This window comes from Dipodomys spectabilis, unplaced genomic scaffold (genome assembly GCF_019054845.1).
Source record: "Dipodomys spectabilis isolate Male_0828 unplaced genomic scaffold, ASM1905484v1 ptg000297l, whole genome shotgun sequence".
NCBI lineage: Eukaryota > Metazoa > Chordata > Mammalia > Rodentia > Heteromyidae > Dipodomys > Dipodomys spectabilis.
Genome location: NW_024870974.1, coordinates 20,954,723 through 20,970,654, shown reverse-complemented (window position 1 = coordinate 20,970,654; position 15,932 = coordinate 20,954,723). Strand labels below are relative to the sequence as shown.

General features: G+C 39.8%; 1 protein-coding gene across 7 annotated transcripts in view; it reads right to left on the bottom strand.

Annotated features, from left to right (window-relative positions):
- Inpp4b (inositol polyphosphate-4-phosphatase type II B) overlaps positions 1-15,932 on the bottom strand; it is a 429,128-nt gene continuing 413,196 nt past the window's right edge. For 6 of the 7 annotated variants that reach the window (XM_042701677.1, XM_042701676.1, XM_042701675.1 and 3 more), the window contains one exon: positions 1-5,237. In XM_042701677.1, coding sequence (XP_042557611.1) covers positions 5,105-5,237 — 133 coding nt within the window. In that variant the 3' untranslated portion in view covers positions 1-5,104. The remainder of the gene's footprint in view (positions 5,238-15,932) is intronic. The other variant, XM_042701682.1, reaches the window with a different exon arrangement.

Below are 15,932 nucleotides of genomic sequence, written 5' to 3'. Positions count from 1 at the left end.
TAAAAAATAAAATCAGGTTTATTAAAAAAATACACACATGTACAATGGTACAATTAATATGGTTTACACAGAACAATACAACACAAATGGTAGTTTTTAAATGTCAGTATAAAATGATCTAATCTATTTGGGCTCATTTCCTAGGTATACACATTATTGGTCTAATTAAAGTATTTATTTAACATTAAAAGAAAACAAATGTCAACTTTCAAACGAGTACCTCAAGAGCCTGAGAACGCAGTATTAGGTTCAATATGTAAGAAGTCATACGGATTGCATGTATGGCACATGCAATCTGCAAGGTCTACAGATATCTGCACTCTGCCTTTTGGAAGTAGGAAAGCTCTTTACAACAGGAAATGGTTTATAATCTTGATAATGGTATAGAAACATCACTGTATATGTATATACATAATTTTGGTAAGATTGGAGTCACTAATGTCTCCCAATGACCACTACCACAGCAGGTCATCTTGGAAGATATGCTAATGGTTGTATCCATTTCTCACCTGTGAAGTTTAGATGTTTTCAGTAATATCATGTCTGGTTTCTTAGGATACATCATTGATCTCAGGCCTTCTTTGTTTTGATATTCACTTTTCAGTGTACTGCACTTGTGAATGTTTGTCCTTTCAAATGTAAAATTCTATGCTTGAATTAAAAATAAAGGTTAAAAAAAGCTCAGGCATGATTGCATGGGCCACTTGGGGCTTAATATTATTCTATAATTTTTTCATTTTACTTTGTTACAAATAGCTAGACTTCATTTATTTCTTTAAAATCAAAAGTGTCTAAAGACTTTTTCTTACTTGCTCAGAAATTAAATTCAGCATGATTAACATGCACCATTTCTTAGAAAGAAAGAAAAGCAATTTTTTATTCCTTAATTTCATACTTAATTGGCTTGTCATATTTTATCTAAAACAGCAGTTTTATTTCCCTAGCTTTATAAAGGTCAGTTTTTGTTATAGGTAGTATCTTTGTGTGTGAAGGTCTAATTTCAAACTGCCAGAGAAAAAAGAGATACAAGAGATACAATATATTGGCATTTTCTGCCCAAAGCTGAGAAACAGTTTAAGGGTGGAGGAACACAGCTCCAAAAGATGGCAGCTGGGCCAAATAAATGTGAATTTATGCTAAAATGGTCAATCAGCTACTCAGTTCTTAGCAAATTATTCTTTCCAATAGTACACAATTGGTAAGGCTTCCAGCCATGCCAGGTGCTTTTGCTTCCTTCCCTAACTGCTGAAGAGAGTTTTCTCAGACCAATTTCTTAAATTTGTAATAAAAGATAATTTATTCCTTCACAGATTGCAAAATGTGGACTGTATATGTTGATGTAAAACAATGTACCACCCTGCTTGGAACTCAACCACCTACAACATCTGTCACGCTTTACTACACTGCCAGAGTTTAATTCATTTAATACAACAGTTTGGGTTTTGATTGAGCTATATTTATTAGAGTCTGGGCATAGCAATGTTACTGTTTGCATACTTTCAGCAAATGTCAAAATTATAAGCTTAAAAATCAATATGGTAAGCACGTTATTGATTTCCCTTGTCTACCCCCGAGTCCTTGCTCACACTAGGGCTTCATGCTGTGGAAGCACATCAGTGGTGGGTTTTTTAATGCACCCCTACAATCTAATAGCTTAATTATAATTACAAGTCATGCCTTACAGACTAGTTGGAGTGTTTACAGAGGATAAAACTCGCAGTAAAATTACAGCTATCTGAAAATGACTTATCTTATTTAATGCCATTTTAATAATTTCATCTTGCTTCTGATTCTTTGTTGTATCCAGCAGAGAAAAATAAGGTGCGCCAATATATGATTAACAACCCGATTTCCAGGGCCGAATGCCCTAGTTTACTATTTGACAGTTTCTGTTGTAAATATTCCCACAGTGGCTACTTTCAGGGTATTCAGGGTGATCCTAAATGAAAAGTGAGAAAGAGCTTCACAAGAGTGTCATATTATATAAGCTTCACACCGAGCCTCACTCCGCTCAAAGCATAAATAGCAAAATTCAGTGGAAGAGTTAGGAAGCAGTAAGCAAGCTTTGATTATATGTTTTTTCTTAATAAAATCTATCCAATTATGTTTCATAATTTTGTGTTAATCATGATTATGTTTAGCAACAAGAGGACAGAATGCTTGAAAATTTCACAATCAACGCTCAAGTACAAAACAAAACCCAGTTCCAACATACCAGCATGATCATGTCTCTTGGCAGAGCCTCAACTCCTACACAGAGAAAGATTTGATTTACTTTGGAAGCAAACCATTATTCTATACACATCACAGGACTTTTTCTCCCCTCTTCTAACGTCTTATATTTTCTGAACAACACCAGAGTAAATGTAAAAATAGAGAAGTACCCTCTCTCCAGTGCTAGCCTTCAGAGTTTCCAGGTTCTTCAGAAGTGGTGTTAGTCTTATGAATGGCTCCCACTGATGAGTGGACCATTTAAAAATAATTGACCGCTTGGTTACTGTGACTCCATAGATGATAAGACTCACCATAACATCTAGAGGATGCACTGGCAGTGTGTAGTGAGAACTCGAGGCAATATTTTAAAAGAACAAAAAGACACAGGAGAAATTAATGAACGGGTGAAGCTAAGTATGGGTCTGTCTCTGCCAACATTTAAAACATCTCTTCACCAGACAGGGGAGACATTTCTACATTTTGGACCTTTTCATTCTGTGTCATTCATAATGGTGGTTGTACCTTTTTGTGTCTCTAAATACATTTTTCCCCCTCCTGGAACTCTGCAAATCATCAATTTGGACTTGATACTGTATTGATGACAGTGGAAGGAAAACATAGTCTTTAGCCCAAATCTATGGTGCTTGAAAATGTCACTTTCCTGGTTCATTTTTGGCTTACTGTGATCTCCAATAAGTCTGCTGATTGACCTTGTAAATGAAGGTGTGGGGAGGAAAGCATGGGAGACTTAAGAGGTTTGTTTTTAATTTCTTTCTGTTGTTGTTTCACATTTGGTTCAGAAAGTTTTGATAATAACACATAATGAAGTGCTTGTCCAAGTATACTTTTTTTCTACTCTAAATTTCACTTTTAGTTGATAAAGTGACACTAATCAATGGTGGATTTTCCTAATGATCCACTTTCAGAAGTAGGTAAACATGTACCCTTGTCTATTAGGTAATGGTGAAGATTATGCTAATACTGAATAAAAACTCACATGAATGTTTATTACAGTAAGGTCCATTCTTCAAGACTTCCACATTGGTATTTATTTTAAAGAGAAGGAAATCATAAAATGTTACCTAAAACCCAATAGTTGGCTTCCTCATTTTTTTTCAAAATTTGACATGAGGTTTTTTATTTTTTTACTGTTTAAATCTTTAAACACTGGTAAATCAAATAACATCCCCTGGGATTCAGACCATCATTTGATATTCTCAACAAATTTTATAGCTATTCTAGAAGATCTCTGTCATCCCTACCACTCTACCTTAAATTCAATGGGATAGTGAAAATAACCACAGACTCTTCCATTTGGAAACAAAGCAATTCAAAGATTCTACTTAAATGGAGAATGAATCTTATCAGAGAAGCCTACAATATTTTTTTCATTGAACATCCAGCATATACAGAACATTTTCAATTAAAGAGCTATAAACAGTTTGGCAATTGTTACAGCAATACCCACAGGTCATTAGACAAAATGATAATTCTAACGTGGGAAGGCTCAGTATTATCCAAAGTTGTGAGCGATTTGAACAACTCAACATGGAGCTAATGATCTGTTTGAAATTCTTATTTTAACAGGCATCACTGACATAGCGCTCATATTAACTATGCATTGGATGTGGTTTCACCTAAAAAATATATTAATAAGCCCTGGTATTTCCAAAAGATGAAGAACAAGATTTATTTTTCTGAGTGGCATACTCCAATCATGAGAAACAGAAAACCCACATACATCTGGAAAAATACAGGTTTCATTTATTCAGATTTTATTCTCTAAATTTCAATTCCACTTGATAAATCCTAATTTTGTTGTCAACTCTTCTTTCTGAATTGGCATGCGTAGTTAGCATAGCAATGTGGAAAAGAGATGAGTCATAAGTTAGGAAGGTAAAAAAAAATAAAATAAAACAAAGGAGGGATTGTAATGGAGAGTCTGCAATATTCCAACCAGGCCTCTGGTCTTAGTTTACCAATGTGTGAATACTAGTTCTCTGTAGGATGATCTCTAAGGCAACGACTAATTTGGCACTTGGGAAATTTTATCAGTGGTGTTATTTTAAAGAAGCTGAAATTCAGCTAGACAGAAATGTGTGCTCCTTGGTCACGGTAGCTGCATAGATCTTACAAGTATATTTATCCATACTAACCTATGTGGCGGTGGATTGCAAATTCACATCGAGGTGACCATGAGGAAACATCTGAAAGATCTCCTGAAGTTCACGGTGTAAAGTTTGAGCTGATGGGGAGTCATCAAGAGATTCCCCAACTCTCACAGCCCTGCAGCGTTGTGCCGGTTGTATCGTTAAATAGTCTGTGTTGTCACGTTACCTCAAACTCACACAACCCAAGTCCGAGTTTTGACAACACCAAACTAGTGCTGAAGTGTGTTCTCTCTCGTCACTTACAGGAGCGCCACAGCTGGACAGAACACAGACAGCTGCAAGCTGTCAAGAACACGAGTTACAGTCTCCTAGCGTAGGTTTACCAGGAAGAGACTTCATACAGGCCCCCAACAGGCTCTAAAGTGATCTGATATCAAGAAGCAACCCATAAATTCTTGTTCCCATTTTCCCTCTCACTCCCTGAATCATACTGGCCAGCTGGGTGGGCCCAGAACACTTTTCACTCAAATCCTCCACAAGTGAAGTTTACCCTCTCTCCTTCCAACCAGTGAGCTTCAGCACAAAGGGGCTGGGAAACAGAAACGACAATGTTACACGAGGCGTGGAGAGGCCTATGCCAGGCATGATTGGGGTAATTCCTCAATTTGGGTAAACGCTTCCCCTTCCTTAAAAAAAAAAGGAAAAGAAAAAAACCATCATAGAGAGATTTTTCCAACCAAAACGTATTTGTGTTTCTGTTTATTTACATGATGGTAAACTTAGGTGTCAGCTTTTCCGTAAGTCCCTTCCGGAGGTCGGTAGTACTTGGGGAAAGCCATCAGCTGCAGCATGTTGAAAGCATACTTCCTGCATTTGATATTCTTCAGTACATTCTCTATGCGGCATCCTTCTCTGGTGGGAGGGGGAAGCACAAGCTCATGAAACACGGGATACAGAAATATGCTTTATTTGTTCAATGCAGAGTTGCAGCAACAGTCCCAGTAAAAATAACAGAGAGTCAACTCTACATTTGTTTGTGTGTTTGTTTTCCACAAGTGATGATACATCTTACAAAAGTAAATCCCAGGCCAGGCCCAATACCTTTCTTTATTGCCTTCGCAAAGAGGTAACTAACGCCTCTTTATATTCTTAACAGACATGTCAGGTTTCATAAACGCTCTAAATATAATTTACTCCACAATACAGTTTCACTTGAGTTTCATAAATATATCTGCCTTTGTATATCTTTTCCACAAATTAATTTGTCAGTCTCTTTAAAACACATTAAAATCTATATGTAGCCCTAAGGATGCAGTTTCTAGGAATAATAAGGCATTAAATTGATTAAATCTGGCCCTATAGATTTTTTTAAAGGAAAGTTTCATCTCTATTTTTTTTTTTTACTTCAATATTTTAGCTGTGCAACAAAGAGAACATGGCTTTCTCAGGAACCTGGTCCAAGTCTCATCTTTGTGAAGGAAGAGTTCTTGTCCCCAACAGTACAAAAGTCACAGGTGCTAAAAATGGCGCATCGAGACACAAGGAGACCTTGTTAGAAAGAATAGAAAAGTACTCTGAAAGCCAAATCAACCCAAACAATAGTTACAAACAGGATAATTTAATTACAAAACATAAATAGCCATTCTCTCCATAGATGTATGTGACAGAAAAGGGTTAATTAAGTGCAGCAAAGAAATCAGACAACAGGTTCAAAGACCAAAGGGAAGTTTCTATCTATGATGGTAAGTATGTTATAAGCACAGTGGAAAGAAAAGTCTGGAACCTCCCTCATCCTGGGGGCATAGCTCAGGGTTTTAGTCCAGTTGTGCAAATTTAATCTCAATTCCTTTTAATAAATTGAATGGTAAGAGGAAGAGGAGGTTCAGAACTTCAAGCTTTCAGGATTCTGTTCTTTGTCTTATTTCAAAGACAATCATTGGGAAATTCTTCTTGACCTAGTGAACAGTGGGGAAAATGTGTTACCAGGAACAAAAGGGCAGAGGAACTGACATATGCATAGTACTTTTTGTTCTGTAGAGTTTAGGAAAACAAACAAAAACACAAAGCCAACATTTTTTTTGTTTAAATTCAGTGAATCTGAAAATGTAGAAATAGTACAGCATTGTCTCCCATAATTTAAAGTCCATTGTCATTTGTAAAAAAAAAAAAAAAAGAATACAACATAAAACTTATTGGTATTTGGCTAATAGTAATGCGAGACTTAAAATAAGCCACACAACTAGCAGGTGTGAGCTGACAAGCAGCAAGGCGACAGGGTAGAAGTGTCGAGAAGTTGGCTTGTTATCAGTTAGACAGCCTGTTTCCGGATCATCGGATTCACTCAGCGCTCCCTGGGCTTGTCTGCTGTTAAACAGGGAGGAGTTAGAGGAGAGAAGAGAACAGGATAGAATTCACAGAGCAAAGCATTCAGCCTTAAATACGCTAACCTACAGCACACGATCATCCACATGTTTCACATGGAATTGTCATGCTACCTAAATTCAATGGCCTCCTGTGCATGCCTCCAGTGCATGCTTGCATGGATGGCTCAGCTGACGATGGGGAGCCGGTGTTATTGGCAAAAGGTGATTCCTTTTGTTTTGTCTGCGAGCACAAGTTGGCTCTGGGGCTGAGTCCTATGTATAAGGAAGACTCAAATCAGAGTGATAGCCTCATTAAGACTGCATGGACACAACTAAAATACAGATCAACTCATAAAGGGAAGCTCATCAGCACATCTTTGGGAGAGGACGTAAGGATGAAATGGAACAGGACGGATGGGAGCATATGGATATGTCTGTCACATTCACATGCTGCCTCTTCTGTTGGTATACCTGAGTAATACATTTAAAATTGTATAAATGATGTACTGAGATGGGTCGGTGTCTAAAATGAATGAAGCATCTGACATGCCATCTTGCCAGCCATACTATTAGTTTAACACACACACAGCTCTGAGCCTTCCTGTTAGTCCAGCTCATGAACTCGTGAATTATTTTTGTCCCCTGCTGATCTTAGTCCCCTATGGACTCCTGATCTGGAAAGAAATGTATATTTACAAAGTCATAGTTCAGAAAATAGAGGTTTTAAAGTCCCAATTCCCAGATTGTTTATTTCCTGCATAAGTAAACAACAACAACAAATCAGGTTTTGCCTAAATGCAGCTCTAAGGACAAAATTAGATGACACTTCTGAAATATGTCACAGAGATGGGAATTGGGATAGTTCCCTAGGACTCAGAGCATGGAGAATTCCAACCACAAATCAGAAGTGATTTAATCTCTATGTGATCCTCCTACATTTTGTGACAGATAATGGGTTGTTGCCTTTAAAGGAAACTTCTGTCTATAAGCTTCTTAACCCTGGGTCCTTCACAATGTGGTACAGTCTCTGAATTCTTCCTCCATAGTCATTTTTGACCAGGTGCTGACTTTACCAGTGGCCACATTTGGACAATTAGCAACACTAATTATCTCAACTTGTGTGTGTGTGTGTGTGTGTGTGTGTGTGTGTGTGTGTGTGTGTGTGTGTGTGTGTGTGTGTGTGTGTGTGTGTGTGTGCCAGTACTACAGCTTGAACTCAAGGCCGTGTATTTTTGCCCAGGTTTTTCACTCACAGCTGGTGCTCCACCCTTTGCGATATACCTCCAGTTCTGACTTTTGCTGGGTAACTGGAGATAAGAGTCTGGAGGATTTGTCTGTCCGGGCTGGCTTCAAGTCATCATCCTCAGAGCTACTATGAAGGCTCAGGTTAGTTTTACTGAGGCAATGCATGACTCAGGACTGGCTGTCTAGGTTGGTGGAGAAGGAGCCTGAAGGCTCCATACAAACTGGAGAGAAGGAAGGAAGAAGGTTGAACAAGGAGGTTGAACAATGGCACAGTCCTGGGCCATCCCAAACAATGTAAATCCTGAAGAGGATCTCAGAGCTGGGGGGCAGCAGTTGGCATTTCCCCTCTGAACACCGCCAAAGTGATCTGCCAAGCAGGATGCACGAATCCCACAAGAGACCCACGGGGGGCGGGGGGGGAGAACAGAATCAGAACTGCAACCCCAGCACTCTGTGCCTGCTCCTTTCCAAATTGCTTCTTTGAGCCAGACATGGTTGTGCATGCCGGTCATCACAGCACTCAGAAAGCTGAGGCAGGAAGACGGGCAGTTTGAGGCTATCCCGGACTACACAGCCAGACGGTGTCTCAAAGGAACAACCCGAAAGTCATCTTTTCGTATGTCGCATCGGCCGTGCGCTGGCAGAAGGGTACAGGTAGAGGCAGCTGCTATAGCAGATCAGAGCCCAGACTCCTGAGCTGACAACCTGTACTAAGACCCTTTCTGTCACTTGTTAGTACACTGGCCTTGGTGAGTTATTCAAGGTCTTTTCCTTCTCTGTGACATGATGGTAATAACAGTAACGTCTACATCATAAAACAAATATGATATAACCTACCCCAGTTAATAGTTACAAATTTCTTAGGACAGAAAGCGCATCCCAAGTATTCAAGAATAGATATTATTTTATATCTTTGTGTAAATACACCACACACACACACACACATACACACACACACACACACATACACACACACACACACACACACACCCCTTGCTACTCTAGCTGGAACTTTTTAAACTTAGAAGGGTACAGAACCAAATGAGCCAGCACGCTGCTGCTTTTCAAAGATGATGGTGCTGTGAGTCAGCACGGGATGAGAACAGATGAGTCATGTTTACTTGGATCTACAGTACTTACAATCCGTAGATCATAAGTTATTTGTGCACCACTCTAGTGGCTACACTCAAATAAACTTCAGTTACCAAATCTGCCGTTCTAAAGTCTGACTGTAAAAAATAAAAAAGGAGTTTAAAAATAACTGTTCTGTCTCATGCCTGAACAATACCAGGAACTAAATGTTCTTCTTCTCAAAGAAGTTCACTTCACCTGCACTAATTGTGTGTGTCTGCTGCAGGGTGGGCATGTGGGGGCAGCGGAGATGAGGCTGGGGCAAACAGCCAAGGAGGCTGGATAGATGTCTCCAAGGTCCTCTTGGATTCCTGGATGTTCAAAGTAAGGAGAGATGTTGGGATGAAGAAGTCTTGTTTCCTCTGCTGTGCCTCCTACCAGCTACCCAGCGCAAATTCTCAATCTGTTTCTACTGAAGCTCATCATATGCACAGCAATGAGGTTTCTGGAAAAGACTAAGTGGGATAATGTATAAAAAATATTTGTCACAGTGCCAGGCAAAATCCAAGGTGTGGATAAGTATTAGTTATTATAATTATTGTTAATGTCGTCTTTGCTAATGATGTTTCCGGATTTGTCCAATTTTAAAGCAAAGTTTAGCTATAGCAAATCCTAAATAACATTGGTTTTTCTCCAATGTTTCATGTTAGAAGAAAAAAAATGGATCTATCTATCTATTTATCTCTTCTATCTCTCTGTTTCTATCACCTATTGATCACCTATTATCTATTTATCAACTATCTATCCATCATAGGGTACATATTACATGCTGATTGAGAATTCATGTTAGGATATTAGCTACAATTCATCAATAGAGTAGTATAAAAAATAGTCCTCTTCCCAGTAAGCTAATGCTATTAGTAGACCATGGCTGACGAAAACAGCTCTCAGACGAAAAATTAAAGCTGAAATATAGGTAGAAAATATCTTATAATAACAACCCTTACTCTAAGTAAGGGACTCATTTATCTACAGTTGTCAGAAAATATCTAATATTTTTTCATTCTGAATGTTGGGTATGCCTGTCAGGTGAACATTATTAAGTTAAAAGTCTTTTTTATAGCATTCAATTCAATTAATTTGTCTCATAATTCAATTCACTTGTTGTTTATTCACCTTATTGCTGGATATTAAAATAAACTAGACTGCGTATTAGTAACGCTTCACCTAGCTGGACATTGTAACTTAGCTCACACCTATAAATCCAGCCACTCAGGAGGCAGGAGGATTATGGATCAAGGGTGGTCTGGGCAAAACGTTGTGACAGCCTGTCTCAATTAACAAGCTGGATGTGGCTGCTTGTTCTCTAAACCTAGATATGTGAGAGGGATAAATAAGGAGACATCAGTCCAGACTGGCATAGCCAAAAATCCTTGACCTAATTTGAAAACCTAACTAAAGCAAAAAGTGTTAGAGGTTCAGTGCAGTGGTAGAATGCCTGTCTGCCTAGTAATCCCCAGGTCCTGAGTTTAAACCATAGTTCCACAACAACAACAACAAACGTTTCACAGAGAATCATCCTAGTATTCAGCTAGGACTCAAGCTAGCCGGCTTCTGGGGCTGCTGTAGGGCCAAAGGGCAGAAGGCTGGGCCACAGCGTGGACAAGACCATGTGGAAATGCTTCTTCCATTGTGTTGAGGGTAACACACAAATAGCCATTTCTTCATAGACAAACATGAATTTCTAAGGATTCGACAAGCGCAAAATGAAAACGGTTCCTTAGGTCATAATATCAGCAATTTATTCCCCGGGCAATGATGATGATCAGTCAATTAATGGCTGCCTGAAGGGCCAGGTATCCTGATCGTCCAATGGTGTTAGTGTCAGCCTGCAGTGCGGGGAGGATCCCTGGAGGAAGTGTGACCAGTCAGACCTGGTGAGAGCAGTTACTGACTCTGGAGGGTAAAGACATTATCTGTTCTTCGAAGATTTGTCAAAGCAATCACTTAAAATAGAAGTAAGTAAAAAGAAGCATCTCCTTTAAGATACAGGCCATCTAGGTGAGGATACATTTTCTTAACTAAAACCCCGTAGGTGTCACTTTCAGTACGGGCTCATTTTTCCTGGCTTTTCTGTCAGTGACTGTATCAAATCCTGGGTCATTGTGGAAGATTGTCCTTTCATATTATTTAGATCTCCACGTATATAATTAGAACCCCCGTTCTTTCTCTTGCTGGGTTATTATTCATGAAGGGCTTTGCTATTTGATACTTTATTTCGTTAACTATTATAATGCTTCAAGCTTCTCAAAGGAAAATTACCAATTAAAAGTGAATTTGAAAAAAAAAATCTTTCACTGTGATCAGCAAATGGGTATTGGCCCATGCTAGGACTAAATAATTTCACATTTAATAACCTGCTTCCACTTTGGAACTGGGGGATGCTATCTTAAAATTACGAGCTGTGGCGGTATCTTTCAGAGCTTTGTTGGACCACTCTCATCAAGTGCCATGTTTTAGCCCTGGTCCCCAAAGGGTACCACATCTACATGTGTCAAAGAGAGCTTGAAGAGTTGTTCAGGAGACACAGAATAAGAGATTCTCAGATGTGAAGTTGATTTGAATAATTTTCAAGTTGAATCCATATACTTCACAGCCAAGGCATTAACTTCAAATCTTCCTTATGCTTTCCCAGCCTAAAGTAGCAAGTAAATATTCTTGACCATGCTGTACCTCTGGTTTCATTTTTTTTTATAATTTAGAATATTAAAAGTAGCTTCTGAGAGTTTTCAAAAACTATGCAAATATTTACAGGAAGGGGGAATTTTAGTAAATGTGACAAAGGTGAAGTAAGCCAGGCCCAAAGAAACATAGGTCCCATGGTTTCCCTTATTTGCAATATCTAGTATATGTATGAGTCAAGTGGAAAAGGTAAGATAATGTGATGTCAGGAAAATGAACCCTTAGATATGTATTTTAAGGTTTTTTTCTTTCATGCATGTGTTTCTAACGCATTTATAAGATTATCTCTTTGTTGCTTTGTATGTCCCTCCCCCACAGTATAACCCTTGCTTTCACTATATTTGATGTCAGTATAACTTGTGGAGGAGATGGGGAAAAACCAGTTGTTTAAGGATACAGGTGGACCTGTTGCAACAATGAGAAGTACAAGTTGTCATGTCCAAAAGGAGCTTTACAACAACGTTGGTGCGGGGGTGGGGTGGGGGGTGGGGGGGTGGGGGAAGGAGAAGGATTGGGATTGGGGGGGAAAAATAAAATAAAATGAAGACATTAAAAAAAAAAAGGTGAGGTAATTCTGCTGACTGGAGCTAAGAGTAGCTATTGTAGGTTCACCAGCTACATCTCATATGCGGTTGTGGTTCTAACTGGATTTCTCAATCTGACTCAGAACACAATATCTCAACCATAAAAACAGCCCCTAGCTGGTCTCACTTGGTACTGTTTTGGTTGTATGAAGTACATCCAAAATCAGAATACTTTCCCATTATAGGAGTCCACGTGGTCACATTATCAGATGGTGCCTTTTAAAAACACTGTTTTAAAATGAAAAGTACAGAATAAACAACTCAAAAATAGGTAGAAAAGTGTCCTGGCATGAGATCTAGAAGTGTTTTATTATTGACAAAAAAGAAAAGCAAAGAGATGCATAATGAGTTGAAAGCATAATTGCTTCCATTAGCTAATTATCATAGAATGAATTCCACTTTGGATCTCTGGGTTTTAGAAAAGAGATTATTTGGAGCAGATCCAGAAAGAAATCTTACAATTAAAGGACTGAGGAGAAACCCTTATTAAGAGCTATTTAAGTTAGGTTTGTTTAGAGAAAAGAAGGCTACTATGCAATATCATCCTAAATATTAAAAATCTATGTAAGATGTGGTAAAAATAAAGTTAATAGATCCATTGGTAAATTGCTTTCTGTTTTCCTTTCTTCATCATATTTTTTTGAGGCTATAATTGAAATCCGTTCAACTACACAGATCTCAGCAGCATGGAAAGACAGGGCTGCCTAAGCTAAATAGATTTGCCCTTCCTTCAGGATATAGGAGATGTTGGGGTGTCACTGGGAGGGGTGACAGCATGTGAAGGATGTGAGAGGGTTTAAGGAAAAGAGAGTTTCTCTGCCTTTTTTCCCAACACTTCTGTTAAATCCATGAGACAAATGCTGCCAACCTTTCTCAATAATGCAATACTGCAATTGGGACTTGAACCCAGGGCCTGTGCTCTCCCTTGGCTATTTTGCTCAAGGCTGATGCTCTACCACTGGTGCCACATCTACGCTTCCAGCTCTTTACTGGCTAATGGGAGATAGGAGTCCCCACTGGCTTCAACACTCAATCCTCAGATCTGAGCTCCCCGAGTTGTTGGGATTATAAACCAGAACCACCAGGGCTGGGATGCCCCCCTCCCCCCCCCCCCCTTTGAATCACAGTCCTCGAAAGAACCAGTTAAAAACGTTTGGCCCCTAGGATTGTTATCAAAATGTTTAATGTCTCCCACGGAAGGGTGGGGGTTCTCTTTATTCCCAATCTTCTCATTTCTATGAGAACTCTCCCAATGTCTATTTCCCAGCTTTTCCTTCTCGTCTCACTGTGCCATGCAAATTGCTATGGCATAGCCACCGCCTTTTATATTAGCAGCTCCCGGACGGTCACAGATGCAGAGACCGGGAAAGACTTCCCAGAGCTGAGGAGAGTTTCAGCGTCCAGCAACTTCCTGGGGTGGAGGAGAGGACGGACACCAGCAGCGAGGGAAGCAGAAGCCCTCACCACGTGGGGCGCTTTGGCTACTACGATGGGTTGGCAACAGAACCACAAGACAGGAAAAGGAAGCGTGCGAGACCTTTCTTTGGCTTCTCTGGTTTATCGTTGTCTAAAGTGGACATACGTTTTACAATAAAGAATTCGGGGAGCGTTGCTTAAAGGGAGCGAGGGCTGTGTTGCAAATGTCTGGGTGGCCAACAGAACATGGAGGCTGTGTTTTCGAGGTGGAGGAGGGACAAACCCCGGTGGCTCGTGGGTAATAAAGCTGTGATTAGTTCTGGGCCACCGCACAGCCCCTGGCAGCCGTAGGGTCTGATGGCTCGGCCAGAACTGCAACAAGGAGGAAATAAACTAGCAGCTGGGGGCGGCGGGGTGGCCTTTGCAAATGCTCGGGACAGGCAGTGAGGAGGGTGAACTGGGGGGGAAGGACAAAGGTGAGGGAGGGGCTTCTGAAATGGAAGTCACTGGAAAATTCCGGTATGTTGAGTTCACGCAGGGGAACACCGAGGAGAGGAAAAACGTTTAAAGTGATGTCAGGCATTAGGAAGAAATGCATTATATTTCACCTTGCTAAGCTTGATGCATGATTTCTAAAGCAAAGATGCATGGTTACAAAAATAATAAGTTTGAGCACCATCTCTTCTTGTGGGGGTCAGTGTAGGACTTTCAATTCGGAGCCTAACACTTGGCAGGTAGGTTTACTACCACTTGGCCCATGCTCCCAGCGTTCCATGCTTTCCATGTTTTTATTTACAGTTTCAGAAAGGTCTCGCATCTCTTTGCACAAGGCCTAGACTGTGATCCTCTTGTGCTGGGTTGACAGGCACATCCCAGCATGCCTGGTCTTTTCATCTCCACCTCCTAAGTGAGTGGTATTACAGGCCACCATGCTGGGCTTGGACAGAATCTTGTACCGTTGACCTATGCCCTACATTTCAACATGTCATGCAAAAAGTGGGCTAATTCAATGAAACCATCCATGTAGGAAATATCTGATGATTAGAGACAGCGCTCAGGGCAGAACTGGAGGGAAGGTGGGTGTTGGTAAAGCTAGGAAAGAAGCAGGCAGTGGACAGGGGTGGAGGAAGCAATCAGAGATTCAGAGACAGAGGATGACCAAAATGTGACAGCTGCTGTGGCTGGACTGAAAAACCTTCCAAAGTAAACAGTGGTCCCTCGACTCCAGGATGATATAACATGTAGCTTGTGACTCGGTAGGATTTTAGAAATAGGAATCTAGAAGCAGCTTGTGAACAAGAGGTGAAGAATAGGAAAGAGAATTCGGTTCTGCTTAAGCTGTTATGGTTCAGAGCACAAGCAGTGGAGGAAGAAAAGAAACCCTCAATGCAAGTGTATGTCTTCTGATAATACACATATTGTGTACATACCTGCATGCATATATAGAAACATCCAAAGTACACACATGAGCTGAATGTCTTCCTTTTGTTGTTAAATTTAAAGAATAGCAACAGGGGATTAACTAATTCCATTTCATACTGTTATTTGGGTTAAAGCCTACAATGTACATATAAACAAATACTGATTAGACGTATTTTACCAACACACATAAATAGCACAGGGACTGCACAGGAGAACACTGTTCTGTCATTCTTTTACATTCTAATGAGCAATCATGACCTTGAATTATTTGGCACTGGATTTTCAGCACACTCTCCCAGTCCTGACCTTGAAGGGATATAGACAGCTAGCTCTCTAGTTTTTTAAACTCTTGAGTTTTTTTTTTTATAATTCCCTCTATTTTCAACTGACCAGAGAACTACTTCCTGCTGTTTCCCTGTTTCATGCCAAGTATTTATTTTCCTGCTCTTAAAAAAATGGTTTGCAGTATCTCACTATAAATTGCACTTACTTGAACATAAATCTTGATGGCTCTTTCTCCTTTATTGATGTGTACCTTGTGACCTAAGGATGGAGAGTAGCTAGAACACTGAAAATATTCTTTCCCAATGTTTAGAATTAAATATGTTGTAGAAATTCTGGGTCAAACAACAGGAAGGGTCTGTTTGAAGTGCCAGCCAGAGGGAGAATCATTTTGGAAACTAACTTCACCCTACAATGTACACATTTATTTGGTATGAAAAGAAATGTATAAACCAATATTTGACAAGATCAACCTTGAGAGG